Below are 25,947 nucleotides of genomic sequence, written 5' to 3'. Positions count from 1 at the left end.
CCCAGTCCGGTCCGCCCCTTCCTGCCCCGCCGGCGGCCCCGGGGTGGGGCCGAGCCGCCGCCGCTCCGCCGCCCCGGCCCGGCCATGCTGGACTTCGCCATCTTCGCCGTCACTTTCCTGCTCATCCTCGTGGGCGCCGTGCTCTACCTGTACCCGGTAATGCTGCCGGCCATGGGGCCGGGGGCGCCCGGCCCGGCCCGGCCCGGCCCCGGTGCAGGCGGGCAGAGAGCGAGCGGCCGCGGGGCCGAGGCAGCCCCGTCGCAGCCCCTGGGCCCGGGCGGTGCCCCCGGCCCGCAGCCCGGGCCCGGACGGGACGTGGCAGGGGCCTGCGGGAGAAGCTGCGGGCAGGGCGTTCCCGGGACAGCGCAGTCCCGGCACTCCTCCTGCCTTACGGGCTCCGGGATGAATCCTGCTTTCCAAAGGCGCGGTCGTCTGCTCGCCTTGTATTTTTGCAGGCCTCCAGGGCAAATCAGTGTGTAATGCCCTACATTGCAAACTTGACCCTTTTAATCTTTACGCAGACATCTTTGATCTAACCAGATGAATAATCCTGGTTTAGCCAGTGGCACCAGGCATACAGTTGAGGTTTATCGGCTTAGCAGGTTTAAAGCCTGCAGATGTAGCATACCCAGCTCCTGTTTCATGTTTGTAAGTAGTTTAGTAGTATTGGTGTGGAAAATTCATCTCTCCTGCCGGAAAGGTGTGGGATCTGTATAAAATCTCAAGTTCACGTAGATTGATGCATTTCCTTTTACTCTAGGCATCTAGGCAAGCATCAGGTATCCCTGGGCTGGCTCCAACTGATGAAAAGTAAGTGGTTTCTGTCTCCACATTGGTGAAGTTCAGCATTGGCAGAGGATGCTATTCATGACCAGAAATCCTGTGTGTTTCTCAGGGATGGCAACCTGCCAGATATCATTGCCAGCAGCAGCTTACATGAGTTTCTTGTCAACCTTCATGAGAAATATGGGCCACTGGTCTCCTTCTGGTTTGGAAGGCGTCTTGTTGTCAGCCTCGGCTCCATCAATCTCCTGAAACAGCATGTTAACCCCAACCGGTTGTGTAAGTGTCCTTTACCTTGTCTTTTGAGTCCATTTGTTCTGGCCTCACTGGGCATCAAAGGAAGTTGGGGTTTCATTCTACATTGAAAGAAAATGAAGCTTTTTAACTGACATGGTGGTTCAGATCCTGACTTTGGTCCTGCTTACTGAGCTTGAGTATCAGTGACCAAGGGTTACTGCTGTCCAGTGCCCATCAGGAAATCAGTATGCTTGTGTCTTATACCATCTCTCTACAGGCAAACATTCAGGAAAAGCATCATGCTCATTAGTCACTTGATAGAGCAAGATGAACATCCTGTAGCCACTTGGCGTACATTTTAAAAGCAGTTTGAAATACAGTTTAGGAGGTAACTTTGATAAATTAAGTCTGAAAACAGCTCTGCTAGTTTGTGATAACAGCCTTGTATGGTTCAACATGTAGGTTTTTCAAACTATTATTTGGAGAAATTCTTTACCTTTCATGTTTCTTTTGGTGTGTAAAATTTTGTAGTGAAAACCTTTAATGATCTTCCAGTCTTGGAAGTGGATGGTGATGCTGGTAGCTGAGTTGACTATCTTAGTCATGAGAGAGTATTTTAATTTATGGCCTAAACCTCTTAGGTGGGCATTTTGCTTCCTAAGGTTATCACACTTGATAAGTTAACTCAGTTGGTGCTTGGGTTCAATCTCTTGCTTTCCCAGTTTTACTTTAGAAGGTTGAAAGAGGTGCTGGGTGCACACCTCTGACCTGATCCTGTTGGCTGTCTTTAGGCACAGGCAGAGAGCTCAGCTCACTTTATGCTGGGGTCGTGAGGGGTAAACTTCATGTACAGTTGCCTGACAGAATCAGAAAAAGAAATGGTGACAATCTGGGAAAGGAGTGGGAGTTAACAAGGATCAGCAAGACACAGTGGATAACGATGACACTCCAGAAGGTGGAAAACCACCCTGAGAGATCTGAATGCTCTCAAGTGTGTTTGGAAGAAATTAAGCAGACAGTCACTTTTTCTAAGCTCAGAGAAGTGGTGACAGGCCCCTGCACAGGCAAGTTCTCATAAATGTTCTGAATTTTGGAGGATCTGAGTATTGGAGAAAGAGAAATACAGTGCCTGAACTTAAGTGCAGGAAATTAGGTGACCCAGGCAGCTACAGACTAGCCTAGTATCCTGCTATGCCAATGGCTAAATATATTTTTTTAAGCATGGGGGATAAATGGGAAATGCATGTTATACTTTGATAATAAGATTTTTAGACAAATAAAGCGATAAAACTGTGTTTATGTCAGGGATTCAGTTCAGAATTTGCTTGGATACTGATAAATACTGGACTGTTACTTGGAAGGGGGATCAAGGCTAGATTGTCTTGAAAAGTGAAATGCAGTTTTGGGGACATGGAATATGCCATCTTATGTTAGTGTCCTACCCTGCTGGCATTATTCTGGAACCCTTTGTTGGCACAGGGCAGCAGAGTGAGATGGATATCCCTGAAGGCTGGGATAGCAGGAACAGGAGCAGGAGGAGAAAAAGTGAGCTGCATGAATTGCCTATGGGATGACATGGCCATGGAAAAAAAAAGGATATATTGAGTCATGGATTTTCAGTAAAGAGAGGACTTTTGCACAAAATGAGCATGAGTCAGACTTGGAGTCCTGTGTGTGGCTCTGACCTCTATACTCAGGCATGATTTTGAATAAAGCAAGTGCCAATAAAGGCTGCCAGTGCTCCCAGAGGAGTGGGAAGGCTGTTGTGCAGGAGAAGCCAGGGAAAGTGTGTTCAGCCCAGACGAAGAAAGAGCTTCTGAAGGGATCCTCATAATGGCAACAGGCTTGAGAAGGAGTGTTCTTACAACCTCAGAGCTGGAAGAGCAGCAATATTAGTTGTATCACTGCTTTCCTTTTAGCACTGATGCTTGCCAGAAGTGCTGAAGCTTTATTAGGGGTGAGGAATCTTACAGGTGATATTTCCTGAAGCATTGAGGTATAAACTGAGCTGAGTAGCTGTAGCAAAGCCCTTTCTATGCCCTTTCTTGGTGAGTGGGAACAGGGGTTGTAGTGGGTCTCAGCCACAAGCTGGCTCTGGGCAGGCTGGAGTTTTGTTGGAGATGAGGTCTTGTCCATATCTCTGCTGTAGTTTTATTGGAAATGAGGTCTTGTCCATATCTCTGCTGTAGTTTTATTGGAAATGAGGTCTTCCCATATCTCTGCTGTGCACACAGTGCTGTGGGGCAGGAGACAGCCCACAGTGGACTGCATTATATCCAACTCCTGACTCCTCATCCCCACTTGAAAACCCAGCCATGTGACTGTTCCTCAGTCAGCTGGAGTGCCTGAGGATCCATATCTTCATGGATACCTGACATTTGGTTTCCAAGGCTGAAATACAGGATTTGGCTCCTGACAAAGTTTCCTCTCATCTCATATGTGTGTCACAGGTATGGCCAAACTTCTTGGAGAGAGAGGTGCAGATAATGCATTTCTCATCAAAGCCTTGAAGCTGGACTAATTGGATTCATAGTTGTAAACATTTCCAATGCCAGGAGACTCTTTTTCTTTAGGCTTCAAGCAGTGTTTGAAATTGGTATGTTTTCATGGCCTCTTAAAGCCTGGTTGAGATTCATTTGCAAGGGGAATTCAAAGGAAGTAAAACTTTGTAGCTGGTACTGGTGATTCCCTTGAGTGTCTCTGGGGAAGCAGTTCAGGCCTACAAACAATGTGGATGTGAAGAGGATGGACTAATTCAGGATTGCCAGGAGCAGGGGCTTTAGAGACCAACTTGGAAAATTCTCCTGAGGTGATGTTGCTTTTTGGGTTGAGGCAATGAACCTGAAGCACACTGCATGCTGGAGATGGAGCTATGGGTCCTGGCCTGTCTGAGCAGGACTTCAGTGCTGTTCTGTGAGCATTTTACTGTGCACGTCCAGAGTTCCTTTCCATCTCTGATGTTCAGTTGTGCTTGATCTCAGATCTTTTCTCTATATTTATTTGCAGTGGTATCCAGGACAGCACTCTGAGGTTTTTGGGATGGGGAGATTTCCATATAAGTGAAAAGAACAGTCAAAATTTTGCTATATGTCACTAGGAGGGGTGAATATGTAACCCTGGAGACATTTCCAAGACAAGGACAAAGGATGAAGTCTGTGCAAGTGCTGGCAGAACAGACCTCTCTCCAGAGGCAGTTTGTGCCTTGTGGAGTCACTGGCCTCCCACAGCTGTGCAGAAATAGCCCTTTGCATACAGCAGGAGGCAGAGCCAGCCCTCAGCAAAAGGGCAGCCTGGGCTCTGCAGCCCTGAGTGCACAACAGTGTGTATCAGTTTAGTCTGGGGACATTAGCAGAAAAACACCCAGAGCCCATGGCTAATGCAGCAGTTTCATATGCAGCAGGAAAACTTTGCAGTTTCAGCAGGCATTGCTTCTAAGCATCCTCCACCCTCTCTGGATGCCTCTGCTTGCCGGATTTTCTGTGTGGGCTTTGCCACCTGCCATGTGTCTTCCTGGCTGCCCAGTATTGTGCCTGGCTGTGCCAGTGCCAGTCAGCAGGGATCTGTGGCATCAGTAGCAGCTCCATGACAAAGTACCTTGGAGGAGGAATTGTCAGCAGCAGCTAGAGGCACGTAACAGCCTGCGCCACGTGGAGAGCCGCAGGTACCATCTGCTCTGCCAAAAGACACATGCTCGTGCTCCTTGTCATTCAAAGTGGGAAAGAGGGTGAGATGCAGAGCTTAAAAACATTGGAAGGGAAAAGATGTGAGAGAAAAACATTTGGGAAAGATTACCATATTCATGCCTCTGGCCTCGTTAGCTGCTTTTATGTCTTTAGGTAGTAAGTCCTCTGCAGGTGGGAATTTTCTCTTCTTGTAAGTTTGCCTGGTAGCATAATGAGACCCCAATCTCTGTGGGGAATCCTAGATACATCCACAGCTGGTAAAGTCATATGTGTCTAGCCCAGCCTTGATGTTTTCTGATGCCTCAGAGGTTTCACTCTCCATCTGGGAGAAATAACAGACTGTGATAAACAGTGACAATATCCTTCTTGAAAACCCTGATTGCTGCTTCCAAATAGCTCCTTAAAGACTCTGTCAGTTCCACAAGACACACTAAAAGGTTTACAGAAAGGGAAAAACATATGCCATGCTGTATTGCACAGTTTTGCATTGACATATAATATCCTTCAGCAAATTTATTAAATAGAGGTCCTTGGTGGTGAAATTCAGAGTTAAAAATCTAACTGAAATGAGTCATGGATTGGGAAGTGACGTGGTTTTCTCTAGTTTGCACACTGATGCAAGTGTCTGTGTGGAAGGATTGAAGATGGAAAGAAGGAGGTTAGCAGTAGAAAGCATTTTGTAGCTTAGTGGGGTATGGTTTTCTATAGGAGCTTCAGAGCTTCTGTGCTGGAGGCAGCCCTGGCAGACAGGTAGGTGCTAGTTTGGGAAGAGGGAACTCAGTGCCCTAGAGAGAAATCATGCAGGAGCAGTAGGGTCTCAAACAGACCTTGCTGGGTCTGTGACACAAGGGAAGGAGTGTCAGGAGCAGCCTCTGGCTAAGTCTATCATGAGCTGGTATGTCCTGAGTGCATGGCCATGTTCAGGGCAGGAGGGCACACCACATGTGAAGGGAATGTGCTAAAGAGCCTGCAGGTCAGGCTGGAGGAGAAGGGGAAAGACCATGCCACACTCACTCTTGTCACCAAGTCGATGGCACAACCAGCTGGGAACTAGCAAACAGGGAACAAGCTCTGAAGACATTTTTACTGAAGAATTACTTGGTAGAGCCAGCAGGCAAACTCTGCATCACAGGATGGCAATCAGCCCCAGGAAAAAGACTTTGTGAGGTACCAGCCCACACTGAGCAAGAGAAACTTGACACCCCAAAGAGGCTGTTGTAGGGGAAGGAGCCACACCTTGCTCACTGCCCAGAAGTAGCAGTATCTAATTAAAGAGGCTGCTGTTTTAATCAGCCCTGTGTAGTATGACTTTTGAATGATGTTTCCTCTGCTTCCAGTGGATCCCTTTGAGACAATGCTGAAATCCCTCTTGAGGTACCAGTCCAGCCTGAATGGGGATACAGGAGAGAGCCACATGAGGAGAAAACTGTATGAGAACAGTGTGACCAAGTCCTTGCAAAGTAATGTTGCTCTCATCCAGAAGGTAACTGCCTTTGTATAGCAAAGAAGCCCTGTGTGGCTCACAGGGGAAGGTTTAGTGAGAATGATCACTAGGATAAAGGACCTGCATTCAAATTAGTGCTGGGGCTATAAGCATCTGAGATAGCAAACAGCCTCTGCCTTTCATGGTGTGAATATTTGTGTTCTCTTATCTCCAGTGGGCTGGGGGAAGGGCTGAGCTTGATTAATTTTTATGCAAAGATAACAGATGCAGTTAAAGATACTGGAGCACTTGGATTCTAGATATATTTCCCTGGACAAGAGGATGGAACAAGGAACCAGCTTTTGGGGCCACAAAGAAATGATTTTGATTTAGTCCAGCAGCCAGAATATGATCTGTTTTCCTGTTCTGGAACTGTCTGTACTAAAGGATTTAAGGTTTCTTTTGTAACAGAGGGAACAAGAGAGGAGAGTAGAGTTGCCTTGTTAGGGGAGAGCCTTGAAAGAAGCAGAAGATTGGAGTCTGAAATGTTACTGTTTAACAATGGGAAGAAACATGGAAGGAGTTTAGCATTATTCCATAGCCATGAAAGTGTGGTCTGCCTTAGGAAGTGGGTGGGAATGTGTCCAGGGTGTGTTTGGTAAATAGACTGCTGGTGTTACTGCTAACTAATGGTTCATTCCCTCTCAAGCTGTCAGAAGAGCTGTTGGCCAAATGGCTGTCTCTCCCCGAGGCACAACATGTGCCACTCTGCCAGCACATGCTGGGCTTTGCCATGAAGTCTGTCACACAGACAGCTATGGGCAGCAGCTTCGAGGATGACCGGGAAGTCATCCGATTCCGCAGGCACCACGACGCAGTAAGTGTCCTGCAGAGCCAGGAAATCTCCTATCCCATTTTTCCAAACTGAAAACACAGAGCTTGTGCCTGTGTACAGTTTAGTACAAGCTACTGCTGAGACTTTAAAGTATGAGCTTGAGGGGTCTGTCTCACTTGTCCCAAGCTAAAACTGTTAGAAAGATCCTACTGCTGATCCTGCTGTCATTAGTCTGAGGTGTTTCTAAAGGATGCAGAGGGATCAGGAACCCAGATCCAATGGCAGTTGGGAAGTCTTTGGTACCTAAGTCAGCTAAACTCTGTTAGAACTGCCCGTGGAATTTCTCCCTTTTGAAGATCTTCTGAAGGCTCTGTGACATTGTGGAGAAAGGAAAATCTGAGGAAATCTCACCTGTATCCACATGTGGGGATGCTAAACATGCTCGTGATAAGGTGGGAAAGAAGCAGTTCCATCTCCCATTTAAGATTCCCATAGCTTTTTTTCCTACAGTTGTTTAATTTCAGCTTAATTCCAGCTATCATAGACATAGTGAGAAATGGGATGGGGTGTCCTAAAGAGACAAGTTCCACATTGACAGGAAGTCCTAATATTATTTGGTGTTTTCATTTTCCTGACTAGGGAAGAGTAGAATAGTCCCAGCAGTCTAAGCCTGTGGTAAGTGATGGTGCTGTTCTCTTTCTCCTCTTCCAGATCTGGTCAGAGATTGGAAGAGGTTTCTTGGATGGGTCTCTTGACAAAAACATGACTAGGAAGAAGCACTATGAAGATGGTAGGTTTCTCCCAAAATTACGGTTTTCCTCCCACTCTGATTAATACTTAGGAGTTAGCTAGCATGTGAAAGCACTTCATTTGCCCATTTGTTTTGGCTTTTCTTCAGAGTTGCTCATCATGCCATAAGCTACCAGATGCATTGTACATACTCTCAGATTAGATCATTGTTTTGGAGTTGAGTGGCAAGCTGCCTTTCTTTATGTGAGAAGTTGTAGGACTAGACCTCTAGTTCCAGGTCTGGTTCCAGGGTCTGTCCAGTCTGGAGAGTGATACAAGGGAAGAATCAGGGTGTGCTTCCTCCCTTACTGTTGTGTTCCCTAGTGTCCACTTTTGACCTCTCTTGGAGGCAAGCAGCTGTGCTAGGTGGAGACAGATGGAGCCCCTGGATTTGGCCCATATGGGCATTCAAATGATGCACCATCTGGGGCCTGTACTGCCAGACAGTCACTCACAGGCTGGATGACACAAGTACAGAGGTGCTGCTTTGTTGGATACACCATCAGATAGCCTCTCATGTGCTCTTACAAGATAACGTGATTTAGGTCTGTTACAGCAGTACTTTTATTTCTAATATATTTTATAGTAAGTCATTTTAATTTTAGGTTGTCTTATCTTTTTTGTTTGAAATTAAATAATTTCAGTACTGATTGATAAGATGCTAAACTAAGAGATTGTATCTGGAACTAAAGTTTTGTTTGTAAATCCTCCAAACCCAGTGTTTCCCTCTTTGTGCTTTGAGTTCTGTGGGTTTCAGAACCTGGGGACAGCTTCTGCCCCATTGAAATGGGTTCTTCCCATGGTCACTCTTTTTGAGTTGTAGTATGATGATGCATGAGGACAAAGTTTCACAAACTCCAGGTAGTGAGCCTTGGTGTTTGAGTGTTGCTGGTCTTCCTGCACAGAGGAAGAAGGAAGGTAATTCTGAGACAAAGGACCTTAACTGGGCCTTGATAAATGGAGTTTCAGACCCAAATTCTACTCCATATTTCTTGGATAGTCCTCAATAGGTCATTTAAGCCAGACAGGCAATGATGTCTAGGTCCCTAACTCCCCCTGGTTCCCACATGAGTTAGGCACTCACATATCTTCAGATGTGTGGCCTCTTTCCCAAAACCCTCCCATGTTCCCACCATTCCTCTGTCTGTGTCTGCACTCTTTAGCACAGAGCCATCCTCTTGTACCCTGCCTGTACAACCCCTGGCCAAATGGGCTCCATCAGTTCTGGTGCTGCAGTAATTGTAACTCTGCAGCTCATGTAACCAGAGTTATGTGGCTCATACCTGTTTTCATGGGAGCTGATAAAAATGCATTCTCTGGTGGTTTGACAGCATTACTTGTCTTCCCCTTGTGTGATTTCAGCTCACAGAGCACACGCGTTGGTTATACCTGTAAGGATGGCTTTTTATAGGCAACCTCTGTTTCTTGGTTCCTGCATTTTCAGCTAAACTGGGGATACTGCCTTCCAAATTGACAGTAACATGTAACAGAGGCTGCTTCTGTAAGTGAGCCCAGCAGGGACAGCTGGTCTGAAAATCTGCTTGGGAAGATGAATTTACTTCTCTGCAGTACCACGATGACCAGGTTTTAAAATAAACATTTCTTTTTTCTTGCAAAGCTCTGGTGGAGATGGAATCCATCTTGAAGAAGGTTACAAAGGAGCGCCGAGGCAGATCATTCAACAGGCATGTCTTTGTAGACACCTTGCTGCAGGGGAGCCTGAGTGACCAGCAGGTCTGTGCAGCTGTTACCTCCTCACACAGTCATGGGGTTTTGCCAGATGGACAATTCATTACATTGTAGCCTTTGATTAATATAAGTTCTTGCATCTTAGCTTAGATTCTTTACCAAAGCAGGGCTTCTGCTTCGTTTTTTCCACTCCTGCAGTGTTTGATTGCATTAGACTTTGGTGGATTTCCTTGCCACTGCTTCATAGCTATTTTTATAAACCAGAAGTATGTTAATGTTGAGCATGTCTTGTGCAATTCAGTGCAAGTTCAACAGAGAGTTCACTTTATGTCTTCTGGATGTATTTCCTGCTCTCTGCACTAAAGGGGTTTAATGTGCTTGAGTGGAGAATGTGCTACTTCTTTATTCTCTTTACAGTCTTATGAACTTCATTCCCTGAAGTAGATTTTCTTTCCTAGATTCTGGAAGATACAATGATTTTCTCTTTGGCAGGATGTGTAATCACTGCTAACTGTAAGTACAGTAACTGTAGGTAGCTTCCCATCTTGCACTCAGCTGCCAAAAACTGTGTGTGATGACATGAGACTTATCCTAGGCTAATAAAAAATTGTATTAATCAGTCTTTCTCCTGAGCTACAGACATATAGAAGAAGCTAATTTTTACATCAGATTGGTGCCACAGCCTCACAGTTAGTGAGCTGAACCTAAGCTGTGTTTGACAACCTTTCCAGGCTTATGGTGGACCTTAGAATTTCTCCCCATTGCTTTTTGCTTGCATTCTTAACACCAGACAACTGATGCTAAATTTGATGGAGAAAACCACCAAAATAAATAAGCCACAAAGATCATGTTGTCAAATAGGTTCAGGCACATAGGAAGGAAGAGTGCTAGCATCTGTCTTTGTGCTTTGAATTTCTGGAGGATAGGTGTGTTCCATGTATGGAGGACTTTCAAAAAAGCTACTCTGGGATTTATGCATAGATTATGAAAAAAAAAACGAAACAAATAAAAATACAAACTGAAGCTGTGTAAAATACCTTGATAAAGGGATGATTATCTGGCCTTGTACCTCAGCCAGTGAGGCTGGGATTCCAAAGAAAACCTCCAAGATGCATCTAGGTGTTAAAGAATGGGAAGTAAATCAGACAACTCTGGTGATTCTCTCTCCAGAGAATATCCTCTCCAGGTACTTCAGGAAGTCTGTGATTTTAAGGGGCTTGAATTCACATGGATTCACAGAATCACAGAATATTCTGAGTTGGAAGGATCATCAACTCCAAGATTCCAGATAGTTCTCATGAATAGACATTTTTGAGAGCTAGAAACATTTCCTTGTAGCTGTAGGGAAACTGCCTCCTACACACTTATTTCTTATGCAGGGTTTTTTCTCACTCTGCATTTGAAGATAATCTCAAGTACCTCAAAAAATAGATGTAGGGGGACAAGTGCTGGCCAACATCTGCAGAGAGCTCCCTTCAGGAGCCCCAGGCATTGGCTCTTTGGAGCACTTGCCTGACATGTGCTAGGGAAGACCCCCAAATAAGGGAATTTTCTAAAGCTTTGAACAAACCAGCCTTTCATTTGCATGGTTGGTGTAATAGCTGTGATTCCCCTGGGTTTCTTGGGCTGTGGGGTCCTTTTGCCAGAGCTGTGGGACTGAGTGCTTTAGTGTCCTGCAAAGCTCCTCATAGCATCAGAAAGAGAATCTTAACTTGCAGGGCCTCTTGCTACACAGTAGTTCAGCCTGTGTTCCTACCACTGAATACAAAATCAGCACAGCCTGCTGTGAACAGAGGCCACCTTTTTTTTAGGCCAAAAAGTAATGTTGAAAATATAGGAAGGAAGAAAACTGAATGCCATTTGTAAAGGATTGAATTTTCTGAGTCCAGTCTTGTCTTGATTCTTTTCCCAGTGTGCACCTGGGCAGTCTATTTCCTGACAACCTCAGAAGATGTTCAGCAGAATCTCTACAAGGAGCTGGACCGTGTTCTGGGGAAGGGACCAATTACCCATGAGAAAATGGAGCAGCTCAGGTGGGTCCTATAGAAGGAATGCAGAGGAAGGCTGTGTCATGTGGTGGGGACAGGTGTTTCATGTGGAGTCTGATGCCTAGCCTGCCCTAGGCCAGGAGAAGGCATCCAAAAGCTGCTAACTCCCTTTTTTCTTTCTGGAAGTAATCAAGCCACAGAATGACTTGTAACATAGAGAGAATCTGCTGGCATTCCAGACACAGGGACCAAGGTGCTCACTTCAGGGTGTCTGTAGGAAACCCTTTAGGTTCATCAGCAGAGGAGAAGCACTGAATCAGTGCCCTGACTGCAAGGCCAAAATTTTTGCACACTGTCTTGTTTGCTTTCTGTCCTAGTTTTCCAGAAGTAGCAGAAGTAATCAGTCATTTTCATGGTTGGATATAGAGATATTTAGAGAGGAAGCATGGACCAATCTTCTTTTCAAAGGGCTGCAAGTAATGATGACTGGTCAACAGTGTGCCTTTATGTTTTCTGCATTTGTTATGTTGGTGCAACCAGGTGCATTTTCTATTTGGACTAGTGTTAGGGTTTCAGGGAACATCGAGTCTGTGGCTTTCTTGCTTCTTCTTGTATGAGTGAGAGGTACAGGAAAAGGGCTGGTGTGTTTATGCATTTTAGCAGATTTAGTTTGGTTTAAAATCTGAAACAAGAGGGATTCCAATAACCTTCTGTAAAAGCTGTTAATGAGATTTAATGCTTCTTACAAAGATGTTGGGACTCCTTGCCAAAAAAAAGGAAGTGCCTCTAAATGAAGCAGTTGACTCTGCTCTGCTTGCTGCTCCAAGGGTGTGGACAAGCTTCTCTGTGAGACTCACGCTGACCAGGGGTCACTGTTGCAGGTACTGCCGGCAGGTCCTGTGTGAGACAGTGCGGACAGCAAAGCTCACTCCCATTGCTGCGCAGCTGCAGGAGCTGGAGGGCAGAGTCGACCAACACACTATCCCCAAGGAGGTAGGGCAGTGCTGGGAGCACTAGGCCACTCCTTTCCTCTAGGGGAATTTGCTGTTTCCTCTTCTTCCAGACCAGGAGTGAGGTAGAAAAAACATTTCTTCTGACAGCGTTGAACCTGAGCAGGTGCTTTGTCATCTGAAAGTACAGTTTAGCTCAAAGTTTGCCTGCACTTCCTCTGTGGGAGAGGCTCTATAAATTCATGTTCTCTTGCTGAGCAGATTTGCTTCTTGGGTGAGTAAGCTTTTGAAGGTGCCTATGGACTTAGTTATGCATAAAAGAACATTGTTTCAGGCTTCATCATACCACTCATCATATCACCTTCCCTTCCAGAGAGTAAAGTAGTCCATACATACATCTCAGCAAACATAGAGAAATGGGGTCACACCTTCTGTAACCACCAACAATTGCAGCATGATTCTTAGAAGTTAAAATCCTAACATCTGGGCATTATGAAAATCTGTAGATGAATACTGCATGGTTGTCTTTTTAATCCACCTAAATATGAGTAGTCTACAGAAGAATCATCATCCAGCAGAGCGGCTGAGAGGTGTCTTTAATTGTGCATTTCCTTCCTCATTGACATGTTGTAATTCTCTTTGCAGACACTTGTGCTTTATGCTCTTGGTGTGATGCTGCAGGATAGTTCATCTTGGCCATCACCATACAAGTATGTAGAATCAACTGTAATTGCAATTAATTCCTTCTTTGTTAAATTAGATCTTGCAGCACAGCCATTTGTGCTGCAGGGCCTGCCTTAAGCAGATTCTGGAGATGAAAGGGAGTCTATAAGAAAATCAGTTTATGAAGGTCTGGGTTTGTTTGTCTCCATGGGCATGGTTATGGGGCAATTAAAGTCAGGTTCCTCTGGTGCTCCAGTCTGTGTATGTGCATGTATGTGTTAGAGTTTAGTAAAAACTTTTTTGTGCATGTACACAGAGCTTCCCTGGCTAATGCTGGTCACTTCTGTTAAAGGTTTTCTGTGAAATAGTGACTTGAATGGCTTTGGAATCACTGCTTGTCATCATGAAACAAGGGTGCAAGGAAATGTCAGTCTGAAGTTTTGGTTTTTTAGGGTGAAGGGAAATGCTACCTCAGTATTTCGGTCTGTCTGTGAAAATTGAAGTGGATCTAGGCCAGTGGAGGTTAAAGAAAAAAATCACTGTAGATTCTTGTGACCTCCAGGTGGCAAATATTAACCTGTATCTGATTTACTTCACTTGGGCTGCAAAAAATGTGGGTCAGTTATTCTAGACAGAGAGAACAGACAGCTGAGATTTAGGAGAAAGAATAAAGCCTTTAGAACAGCACTTGTCCTCTCCTGCAATTACACTTTTTAGAAAGGGGTCAGGCATTGATGCACCAGTCTGCAAGCCCCTTGGCAGGGATTGCCTCCCAAGGTGTTCATAACTGTGTTCAGCTTTGCTGAGACCCCATGGGACCTTCACTGAGGACTGCTAGAACATTGTATGCTTGCTTCAGGGAAGCTGGGGTCGAGGTTTAGCTTGAGTTAGATGAAGATTTCCATGACAGAAGTAGGAGACCAGCTCTGTGTGATCCTTTCACCAACCTGCTGTACAAAAACACTGATTGCCCTCCCTGCATTTTTGCTAGGCAGGTGCATTTTCTCTCCTATTACAAAATCTGTAATTTTCACTTTAGTTCAGGGGAAATGTAAGCTTGATGCTGCTTTTCTTAAGCATCAGCAACCACATGCCCTTTTACCTTGTTAAAAGCAGACCTTGGATGTTAAAGCAGGGAAGTGAAGGCTTGAAGTATTTAGCAGAAAGGTTTAAAAGAACCGTTTTCTGTCCATCAAATTTTGTGTTTGGAGGGGGGTTAATATTTAAATTGAATGTTATTTTATTAGTTTCCCTTGTTTTAACTCATGCCAGCCCTGGATAATAGTTTTCTCACAGGCTCTACCATCCTAAAGCTGGAAACCACTTTTCTCACTTCAGTGAGTCACTGGCTTCCCTCCCCCAGCACATACACATACACATACACACACCAGCTGCTTGAAGAGAACGGTGAGGGGCAAGGAGAAAAAGGAAATATTTTTGGAAGTGAAAAAGGAAGGGACTCAAAGAGGCAGAGAGAGACAAATGAGATTGCATGTGCCTTGGAGAGGAATAGAGGGCAGGTAACAGCATCAGCTCAGCTGTGTACTGCACATTAGTTCCAGCCCTGTCTCACACTACCTCAGTTTGTCAGCATTTTGACCAAGATGGGACACAGCTGACCAGCTGGGAACATTGATGGAATGGATGCACAATTGCCTTCATCCATTTGTGTGGAATGACCCAGAGAGAACAAATAGTGAGATTCTCTAGTTCATTTCTGGCTTTTTACTTTTCTCTGTGTGTGTGCACATTTCTGGGGAAAGGATGCTGTGCCTGCTCCAAAAACCCTAATGTGTTTCATATTTTATAGGTTTGACCCAGACAGATTCAATGAGGAATTAGCCATGAAAAACCTCTCCTTGTTGGGTTTCTCAGGAAGCCAGGAGTGCCCAGAGTTGAGGTGAGCATAGGGAAGGAGGTCTTGGTGAGTCTCTGGCAGACAGGAGAGAAGGTGCTTCCAGCATCTTGGTGTTACTGCTGGAACAGCCTGTCCAAGCTGGCTGTTGTCCTTTGGCAGATTTACATCATAGCAAGGTTTTTATTTTTTTTCTCCTGATTCTTCCCTCAGGTTTGCCTATATGGTGGCCACAGTTCTGCTGAGTGTCCTGGTGAGGAAACTGTATCTCCACCCAGTGAAAGGACAAGTCATGGAGGCAAAATATGAACTGGTAACCTCACCAAAGGAGGAAGCCTGGATAACGGTGTCTAAGAGAAGCTAAAAGCAAGCAAAACAAGGGGTTAAAAGTGCCAGCAGTGAAGTTCTGAGCAAGGGTCTTAATGAGAATCATACTGCCACTGTGTTTACTCAGCCAAGGAATTTTATATCCAGAAAATTTTTTTTACCTTCCATATTCTTAACCTCATGCCTATCTTGGGTACTCTCTCTAATTCAACCAGTAGTCATATTAAAGTAGATTTAATCTATATGTCTTTTTCATATTTGCTTTTGGATCTCTGGCCAAACCTTTGCAAAGGAAGCAGTAAAACCTTGCAGTGGTGTATGGATGAAGTACTGGGTGTCAGCTAGTCAAAAACTAGCTGGGCTGGTTAGCCCAGCCTCTTTCCAATAGCAGCCAGAGCTGGGTAAGAGTGCCCCTCTTACCCAGTGGAATGATTCTTCCTGAATTCTAGCTAGATAAGACCTTGGAGACACAAGGACAAAGCCTTTCTCTATATATAGGTATTTTTATTCAAAGTGTCTTTCCCTCCCTTGAGCTATATCTGTCAGGAAGAACAGATATATCCTGTGAGAAGTATGTGTGAGTGTGAGAAAGAGAGAAATAAACTGGGGTGGGAATAGCACCACTAATGCTCATGCTGTGTAATCTTGCCATGCTGTGGGGTTGCAAGAAAAAAAATGATTTAGAAATGCTAGTAAACCAAGAGGAATAAAATTGATTTGGCCCCTGAGAAAACAGAAGTATCAGTAATAATATGAGGAAATAAAATAAAACCACAGAACAAAGCCCCAAGAAAGGGAGTCTTTAACCTGAAAATTCTGAGGGCAGTGTCTAATCCAATGAACAGAAATTGACAGATGCTTGCAATTCATTCAGCACTGGTCAGCATGAGACTGGTCATGCAAGTAGTGAAGTGCTGATTTCACAGGGCTCTAGATTAATGTTGTACTTAATAACTTAAAAGCCTTTCAAAGAATCCTTTTCCTCTTCCAAAATGTGTGCTCGCCAAAGAAGCATCAAATGTTGCATATTCACATGCTTTTTCCTGCTTCTTCCTTTCTTGTTTTGCCAATCATAGGACAGCTCCATTCAGAGCCCCACTGAATGGATTGCAAGGCAGGAACCTCCTACCCCATCATGGCATTGGAGTAATTTATACTTACTGTTCACATTGTGCTTCTTCCCTCTCTTCTCTTACAGTTTTCTCTTTATCTGATCTTCATAAGTCTTTTCTCCATACGCCTGACTGCTCTGTTAGCTGCAGTTCCTTCCTACCCAGCACAGCTGTGTGGTGGTAGGTGAGGGGTTTCTCAGCCTGCAGCTGTGTCTGCTCAAGCTGTACACAGCTGCCTGTGCACCACAGAGCAGGCTAAGAGTGTGTGCCTCCCATGAGAGCTACTTTTTACTGCTTGTGCAGAGTTCATGTCACTGGTAACTGCAGTTCTTTTTTCTACAGATGTACCTTCCAGGTCAGGAAATCTGCTGCTCTTTTAAAAATGTTTTTGCTTTTGTCTGAGGTGTGCCAGCCTGAATGCGATCCTGTCAGTTCTTATGGGGTTTAACAGCTGATGCCATCCTCTGCGGGCACCAGACAAAGAAAATTCTGCTCTGGGATTTAGCATGTCATCTGTGCTTTTGGTGGAGCTGTAGAGATTCAGATGCCCCCCAGTGTAGCTCCTGTTGGGGTAGAATGATACAGAGATGTTGGGCAGAAAAGGGAGAGTTGTGCAGTTCAGCTTCCTGTCTCTCTTGAATTGATTTTTATAATGAACTGCAAGAAAGCTCTTGCTAATCTGACCTTCACTTCACTAAAGCTTGGTCATGTCCCCAGATGGCAATTCATGTTAGGCTTTGCTTCACTGCTTATACAAAAAGGCCCATTTTTCTTGAAGGTTGCAGATGTTTCCTAAACCTTCTGGAGAAATCAGCATGGTAAAGAATTTTCGTTTTAAAACATCCCTGGATGTGCAGAGGAGGCAAAATTAAGGGTAAGTTATTGCCTTCTTTGGAAAATAGGGTAGGATAGCACTGTCCCTGCTAGAAACTGAACAAGGAATATAACTGGGTGATGAAGATCTGCTTTAGGAGTGAAGCTTTCAAACACTAGAAAAGCTTCCCAAGTGTAATTTCTCTGTCTTGCTGGAGCTGATCAAACTGCCTTGGAACGGCCCCTTCCCCAGTTACAGGGATCAAAAATGGGAGCGATTCCATGTAATTTGTTATGAATTTTCCATTAGCCTGCACCCATTGGCTGTACTCAGTCCAGGCCAATGATCAAGCCTGCTTCAGGAGTCCATGACTGATACAGGAGAGGAATGGGGCTCATTGTGCTGGAGAGAGAGCCAGTGATCAGTTTGTGTTTGCTCAAAACTGCTGTCAAAAAAAACCACCCTGACTCATCAGTTAAGGAAATGTGTTGAGCTTGGAGGGAAAGGAGGGTGAGGCACTCTGAGGCATTTGTAATGCACTGCTGGGAGTGACACTGAGGTCACAGCCACAATGTTTGCTGAAGTCTGTAGGTTTCCATTCCTTGCTCTGTGTGTGTCTGTCACTTCAGACAGCCCAGCTATGGCAATTTAGTGCAACACTCATCAGCCCAGCTGTGAATCCTTGTGCAGCAAACTCCTTTTTTAATATGGGGATGTTCATGGAATAGAGCTTTCTTAGGAAGTTTTAATCTATTTTGATTTGAAGATGGAAATTAAGTTTTCTCCCATTTCTGTCCTCTCCCCTTGTCTGGTATGCACTGTCACTGGTTCTTGTTTGGCTGGTTTCCTAAGGAAGACTTGTGTTCATAGGGTGTGCACCCCTCCCATTTACTTTTGGCCATTTTTCCCTTTCTCTTACAAGAACTGACTTCTGAGCCCTTGGGCCAAATCAGCTGCATTTGACAGGGATTTGAATTCTCTGCACTCTTGTGTTCCTGCAGATTTTGTGAGGAGCAGATGACAGAGGCAGGGAGTGTGTGCTGGCCGTGCCCAAGGTCGCAGTCACAGCCGCAGCCCTGTCCCTGCCAGCCCGGGGGAAGCTGAGCCAGCGCCTGCCCTGCTCAGGTCACCAATCTCAGGAGTCCAGGCAGCAGAGCTCAGGGGCTTGTCAGTGCTGCTCAACCCACACACTGAGGACATGCATAAAGTCCAGAGATGCCTTCTGCCTCTTACATGGGGATATGGGCAAGCATTGCAACCTGTGGAAAAAAATGTCTTAGTCTAGGAAGAAAGCCAAGAGGGGGAGGTTACTATAATACAGGGAATTGTTGCTTTTTATGCTTCATATTCCTGCTCTGCACCAGCAAGGTGCTTTACAAATTTGACAGGATGGTTTTGAAAAGCACACAGAAAAGCTGTCATATCATTCCTTAGGCTCTTACTGTAGGACAAGTTTCTACTGGGAGCTGCAAACTCAGGAAAGGTAAGAGGCCAGGTGTATCTCTGTGCCTATGCAACCTGCTGCCCTCAGGAGCAGGCAGCCAGCACAGGTGGTGGGAGCAGCCAGGCCATTGGTAATGCTCTTCTCTTGATGGCTGTCAAAGCCTTTTACTTTTGCCCCTTGTCCTGGTGGCAACTGGTGAGGCAGTTGTTAACAGCTTAGGGCAGAGGAGACAGTTTACTGATCCAGCCTCCCATTACCTCCAAAATATCCATGAATGCTGGTATCTCTACATTTTAATTAACATGAGCTACATATAGAAGCACCATTGCAAATTAATATCCTATTAATAATGGTAATATCCTTCTGTTCCCAGCAGTTAAGGGCTCACTGGCAGTGGCTGTGGCACGCACCACAGAGTTTAGAGCTGCATGTTTTATTTTCAGTTGTAACATGGAAAGGATGGTCTTGGCAATTTCTGTCCTACTTGCTGCAAAATTAAATGTTGGTTATTGTGCAGGGTGGATGTTTACTGATTAGAAGTCCCTTGGGCAGCTGTTGTGCCAGCTCCCCCAGTAGCTGTGCAGTTATATGAATTTGGGCTTGTTTCCTAAATTGAGTCCAATTTAGGAAAACTCTCTCTCTCCCCTGCAAAGTCAATTATTGACTTCCTTTTTGTGCCCAGATCCTCTTCTGGCTTTGGGGCAAAAGGAGTGGGGTAGAGCAATATCTTCAGGAAAGCATAAAGGAAAATCTTAATCACTTGTGGGTTATGCTACCAGGAAGTGAAACTGTTTTAATGACCATGGCAGCTCCTGTTGTTTCTTTACACTTGTCCAAAGCAAGAACTGCTAGAATATATTCCAGGCATTTTTTTGGAGCCTCAGAGTATGAACCCATCTTGACACCTCTTTGTAGTTCAGCTCAGGAGTGGGTTTTAGCAATGACTTTTCAATTAAACAAAAGGCCTGTTTGATATCTCTTAGCATTCAATGCCAGGGTTTTGGTGGTAGCAGACAGAGAAGAGGAACTGCCACATGCAGGAAAAAAAAGATGAAGAAAATGTTCTTCACATATGGAGGGTGGGGAAGGAGACACGGTAAAGGTTTCCATGGCAACATTCCTTGAGGAGAAGTATTTTTAAATCTGTGAATTTTAGCATCAAAAACACAGTTGTGTTTCCCACAAAAAGATTTGGGGGAGGGCTAGAGTGGAAAGAATTTTTCCCCCTACTTTTCAGGTCATTCCAGTTTCTTTTAGAGAGGAGTCTGCTCCCAAGATAAATGAAGTATGTGTGAGTTCTATGATCTTAATGCTCCTGTAAAGAAAGCCTTGCTTCCAAGAGGCAGGAAGCATCAGTCATAGTTCTATATCTGCTCCAACATCTTTGGCACAAGCACTTGATCATCTCTTTAATGGAAAAAGTAGTTCAAATAAATCAATGCTAGACCAGTTAAAAGTCACAAGGACAAATCTTGCAGGATTTTACATTAAAACTAGTGTAACTTGGCACAAAAATATTAGTTTTAATTGATGTACAGTTAAGTGATAGTAGTAGTGATGAGGTAGCTGAGGCCTTTTGCCTTGGCCAAAGAGGAGAGGATGCAGAACTGAAAGGGCAGAGAAACCAGGTAAAAGATGTCCCTGGTGAGTGTCTTGGTTACTTTGATGACGTGGAACATCCCTGAAGGTAGACAAGTGATGCTCCAGTGACACTTACACAGGAAATGTTTGCTCTTGATATGGGGTATCAGTGTTGGGACCACCTCTGACCCTCTCTTAAGCTTCCCTGCTCCAGTCTCTGCAGTGCAGAGCCACTCATGGGCACTGGCAGGCTCTGCTCCCACCTCCCTGCTGGCACCCAGGCAGGTCAGCTCTGTCACGAGCCTGGCACAGCCAGTGCTGTGCCTGCTTGGCTGCCAACTTTGAAGTCTCACCAAAAAAGGCTTTTTTTTTTTTTTAACAGTTGCTTCCAATTCAGTGGTGACTCAGACACTGCAGCAAGGATAAAGTGATCATCTTCCCTTTCAGAGCTTTACAGCACAAGGCCCTGAGTATCCTCTCTAAAAGAGAGCTTGGTGAGCCCAGCCATCAACTGGATTCAGTTCTTTAATTTAACTGATGGAAAAAGAGAGTCCAGCAGTGCTATGTTCCTGCTAGCTCAGGGCCTGTGTTTCAGCAATAGACTAAATGATTCCTGAAGTACTTTGTATCCAGAAAGCCTGGGGAGGGGAGGCTGGGAGGGAATAGTCAGGCAGAAAACAAAGGGTCGATTCACCCATTAAAGCTTTTTTCCTGACCAAACTTCCCTTGGCCATGAATCCAGGAAAGGAACAAAAATCTCTTGCAATAATAATAGAAAAAGGTAAGTCATATTTGGCCATTTATCTTTTTGGGGGAGGGATAGGGTGTCTAAGAAAGCAAAATTCATACTTCAAACATAATATGAATTCATAGGAAATTGGCACTTGGTGGCCATTGTTTCACATTGGCCAAGACCCGATACAGAATAAGCAGGGCTCAGGTCTAAGAGACTAAGAGGGCTTGTCAACTTCCCTTCATCTTCATTGATAAAACCTACCAGCAGTAGGTGCTTTGGGAGGAGGGGAGTGAACCATGTGAGCCAACAGGAGCTGACAGGGATGCCTGCAAGAATACACCACTGCATATCATGGGAAACCAATGGTTGCAGCCGTCCCACATTCATTGGTAAGCAAGATATTTGGGAGCAGAGAGAGCACTTTGTTCTGCTGCTGTGCAGAATTCATACTGAATTTGACAGACCCTGCACCTGGATTTGATGTACTGTTCTAAAAGGAAGGAACAGATTGACTGCTTGTTAACAGAATGCTTTAAATTAACCTCAGCCATGGGCCTGGTTCTGCAGTCTTTGCATGACTATTATTTATGCTGTACAATTGCATTGAATACCATTGAGCATCCAGTACATTGGTCCGGCACAGCTGCACTGAAATTCTAGTTGTGGCTTTCAGTTGTTGGAACCCAAATTTTTGGATCTGCTCAGATGTTTGGATTTTGAATATTCCCAAACAGTCAAGAACCTACTTGACTGTTTAAACACCTAGATGGCTTTTAAGTCCAGTATTGCCATAATGCAAAGGAAAAAGAAATTACATGGAAATTGCCTGGCCTCTGGTTTCATATTGCAGCAGTACTAAGTAGGTAGAGCCTGATGCTGTATATTCCCAGTAGTTCACAGAGAATGTCTTTTCTGCTTGAGGAAGCTTGAGGGTGATTTTTACATAGTAAAGATGAAAATACTGCAAACATACATCATGCATTAGCCTTTATACATTTTATAGCTGTACTGTTCCAGTGTGGCAAACTGAGCTGAGCAATCACATTTTCTCAATTACCTTCAAGAACTGGAAATCCTTATCACCTCTGTGTTTCTTTCTCCCATTACTGCTGCACTGGTCTTGAAATTGTCACCAGAGCTAAAAATCCTCATTCTGTAAATGAAACTGTGATTTCAAAAAATTTTACAGTACAGTCTCCTCATAAAACTCCACAAGTCTTGCTGATGTGACTCACTCAATTACTCATGTGGGCAGACGTTCAGATAATAAAAGTGGTTAATGGAAAGCTGTGAGAAAAACTGCTGGTTCCTGAGGAAGCAGCCAGGGGGAATGTACTGTGGGTATTTTATCCTAAGAGCTGCTGAATTCACTGAGCTCCCAGCCACTTTTTTAAGATAAGGATTTCTCCATTCTGCTTTTTCCTTTGTATAAAAACAGCTTGAAATATCAGATTGGCAACAGAGAAGCAAAAAAGCACACCAGCTGTATCTGCTCTTCTGCTCCTCTTCCTACATATTAGAGATGATAGCCAGTCTGTGCCCTGAAATAATCCCTTTATCCTCGTGATGTACATAGCTAAACAACAGCATTCTAGTGAGCTTCGGGTTTCTGAATCAAGGAGCACAACTTACAAGTGGCTAAGCAATCTCTTTCACTGGAAGTGTCACATACACTGACAAGGATCAGATTTTTCTGGAATTAATAAAATTAAGAGATTTGGCCTTGAGATTTGGTTTGCCATAGGTCAGGAAATAACATCTAGAAAACAGGTTTCAATGACATTTCAGTGAGTGCACAGTAGAGGAATATGGCACCTTTTGAAGTTCATAAGGCAGAAAAGTGTGGAAGAGTAGTAAGGTACCACTTGGATGTGAGAACTGCACTATCTTATGAAGTTATACATGTGTGGTGGCTTCAAAGAGACTTAGAATTAAACCAAAACTGAACTAGTGTAAGTGGATGAACTGATTAGAGCTAAGGGCTAGCTGGCACTTGCAGAAATTAACTCTTGGTTGTGTGGCTGAGGCTGGTAGATTTTTTGGGGATGTGCTACTGCAGTTGCTGTGTGAGCCCATTCCAGCAACAGTGCTGGATATAGAAAGAGAGAGGATGTGAAGATATGCTCATTTTTGACACAAGATGAGCTGGGAGGGAGACTATGGTTTGACTTGTAAAATAGAGCTTCTGGCACAGAGAAGCAGTGCATGCATGTTGGGGCTCTGGACCAGAGAAAGTAAGCTGTCAGGTTATATTTAGCCACTACATGCTGCAGGAAAGCACAGAGGGAGAAGGAGGGGAATGATTGCATAGCTGAGCCCCATGGGTAGTGAGCACACAGAGCAGGGAATGAGGCTGTTAGGAGAGGACGGATTGCCTTGGTGTTCCTGATTCAAATAAATCTATGTGCGCCCAGGCATCTGCACAGACTTGTATGCTTACTGTGATTACCAGAGCTCAGCTTTATCTATCCATCAGTAATACCCTAGACTCCCATTAGGTGAAGAGTGACCAAGCTGTGGCCCTCCAGCCATTCCCCTCTGCTCTCACCCTAGGGATGTCTCCTGCAGCAATCCCATTCCCAGCTGGGGAAGCACTAGTCTGAGAGGGGCTGTTAAACCAATGTCCTAAACTGCTGTACAGCCCAGCTGCACACCCAGCTCAGTCCTAACCCACTGGAATCTTGTTAGCTGAGGCTGGCATCTGCAAAGTAGGTTAGGCTACCCTGCTGCATTTGAATTCAGGGGTGTGAATCCTCCATTGTGTTTTCTGGAAAGCTCAATCCTAAATAGATGAAGATGGGAAAAAATTCCTTATACCTGTATGAGACAGATCAAACCTTGCATGCTGATGTTTGGCAGTCAGTCATTTGGGTTCTATCATATACTCCAGAGTGCAGAGATTGTAACTTTGACTAGTTTACAGCAGGATGGGTATAGCTTAGGTTCTTAACTCTTTCCTGCTAAAAGCTCACTTGTATGATTCAGAGATGCTTTTGCCTTTGCAATAAATAAGGCCTTTCAGCTCCCTCACAGAGGAGACGTGTGGAGAGGCCTGGCTGCCTTCTGTGCATAAATATTTCTGTCAAACTGGATTCAGACTCAGGTGGGTGAAACAACTGTGCCCATGGGGAGCCATCAGCCTCCACCTCCTGCATCACTGAGATTTGTCTTGTTGCCATACTGTCAAAATTAGCTGTGGGTGAGAGAAAGGGCTGAAATGCTCCTGTATGTTCACCAGGCAGGACAACAGAGCAGCTGGGGGAAGGAGGGAGCTGCAGACTGTAATAGTGAAGAGAAGCTGCCTTCACAGCCTTGAGAAAGGGGTCACTTGTCCAGATGTGTGATAGAAGGAGGAAAGATGACTTCAAAAGTGTGATTAATTATTCCCTTCCTATGCAAGGGAGTTATGCTGGTTACAAAAACATCACACATTGGGTTTGGTGGCTCCAGAGAATAGGCAAGATCATAAAATATTTTTTAAATGGTTTATGTGGTAAAAGCAGGATTACAAACAGAACAGGATTAGAAAAGCTCCAAGGGACGAGTTCCTGGAGTTATGCAAGTACCTAAAAATCTGAACTTTAATTTCAGGAAGAAACAAACACCTCAAAGAATGGTTCTGACTGCTGCAGACCAAATTTGAAAATGTGAAAAAAAGCATCAGTAAGTCAGTAATAGTGAGCCAGAATCAATAGTTCAGAGAGGATGATTTTTTGTATGTGCTGTATTGGAGCATTAACTACCCTTCAGTGGCTCAGTGACCATATCAGACCTTACCTGGAGGATGCCACAGGGTCAGGACAGAGTGGAAAAGGACTGGTAGTTGGTCTGGGTTAGCATCTTAGAGAAGGAATACCAGCAGGAAAAACAAATTAGAGCTGTTCTTTTCTCCCCTGTTCCCTGAATGCTTGTCGTTTGATCCCTTGGAAGGAAACTGATGAGCAGCTATGCTTTGTGCTGGCCTCTCTTTGAGACCATTTGTTGCTTGTTTTCTTTTAATGTCTGAAATGTTAGATAATTTTTCCTATTTGGCCTGACCTCTTCCTTCCTGGGAGCATACCTCCCCTTGTACTGGCTCTGTCCTCACACAGTGCTCTGCTGAAAGAAAGTTCAGCAGAAAACTAGAAGAAAGCTTGGGATTTGGAATAAGACGTGCCCTCAAACAGATGGTCTGAATCTCTGCAGCATGTCCTGCTCCTGTCTGGAGGTGCTGTGAGGTATGAGATGTCAGCTGTGCACTAGATAGTTCTGGAATAGCAATTTTGGGCCAACACTTCCATGAGATGGAAGCTACTCTCCTACCTTTGTGGAGCCAGCCTTTTACCCAGCAGCAGTTTCTCATAAACAGAGAGGTTATCTGTGGTTATAATCTTGATTGCCCAGCAAATTGCTGAATGCCTGAGGAAGCAGGAGGAGAATGTGCAGCTTCAGGGTGTGTGGGTTTTTCAGTCTGGTTTACAGTGAGCACTGGAGGTTGAGTGTTTAAGATGCCTTGAGATCCTGACACCATTTGTTGCAGAATTAGACAGCTGCATTCTGTGCTGGGAGGCCACCCCAGCACTCTGGAATAGCCATGGGAGTTCAATAAACTGCTGTTTGCTTCAGAAGCTTTGGATTATGAGGCTGGCAAAGAGTGGCTGTCCAGACAGAGGCAGACCCAAACACCATGTGAAGCAAGCATGAAGACTGTGTCTCTGCTGGGGCAGTTACAGACTATTTGCTTCAATTGCCCAATTCTCCTTCCCTCCCTCACCCCTCCAGTAAATGCTATGTTCCTCCTAAAGCCATGGGCCTATATATATCATCGGTACACATGACCAAAACTTTGGTACCAGAGTCCTTTGTCCTTTATCCAGCTGCAGATCTGCTCAGCTCCATGTGATGCAGCAGCACAGGGATTTTCAGCTTTTGTTCTGCTGTTTACAAAGAGTGAAAAGATAAAAGGAAAAATGTTCATAAAACTGGAGCACAGTTATATAAAGAAGTGAACTGAAAACCTGCAGCAGGATCTGTCCAAGATCTGACCTGGTCATCTGTC

At 44.7% G+C, this 25,947-nt stretch overlaps 1 protein-coding gene across 1 annotated transcript; it reads left to right on the top strand.

The window, feature by feature from the left end:
- The first annotated feature begins 55 nt into the window (after nt 1-55).
- On the top strand, nt 56-15,464 carry LOC128937959 (cytochrome P450 20A1). Its single transcript, XM_054277858.1, has 13 exons — nt 56-156; nt 761-810; nt 896-1,062; nt 6,041-6,186; nt 6,836-7,003; nt 7,673-7,751; nt 9,369-9,484; nt 9,898-9,952; nt 11,352-11,472; nt 12,309-12,420; nt 13,023-13,087; nt 14,851-14,940; nt 15,109-15,464. Exons 1-13 carry the CDS (start codon nt 85-87, stop codon nt 15,257-15,259), a joined length of 1,392 nt encoding a protein of 463 aa, XP_054133833.1. The 5' UTR covers nt 56-84; the 3' UTR covers nt 15,260-15,464.
- The last annotated feature ends 10,483 nt before the right edge of the window (nt 15,465-25,947 follow it).

This window comes from Melozone crissalis, unplaced genomic scaffold, assembly GCF_028551555.1.
Source record: "Melozone crissalis strain CALT ecotype California unplaced genomic scaffold, PUWL_Pcris_2 ptg000023l_1, whole genome shotgun sequence".
Classification (NCBI taxonomy): domain Eukaryota; kingdom Metazoa; phylum Chordata; class Aves; order Passeriformes; family Passerellidae; genus Melozone; species Melozone crissalis.
This window is presented reverse-complemented; position numbering and strand designations above follow the sequence as displayed.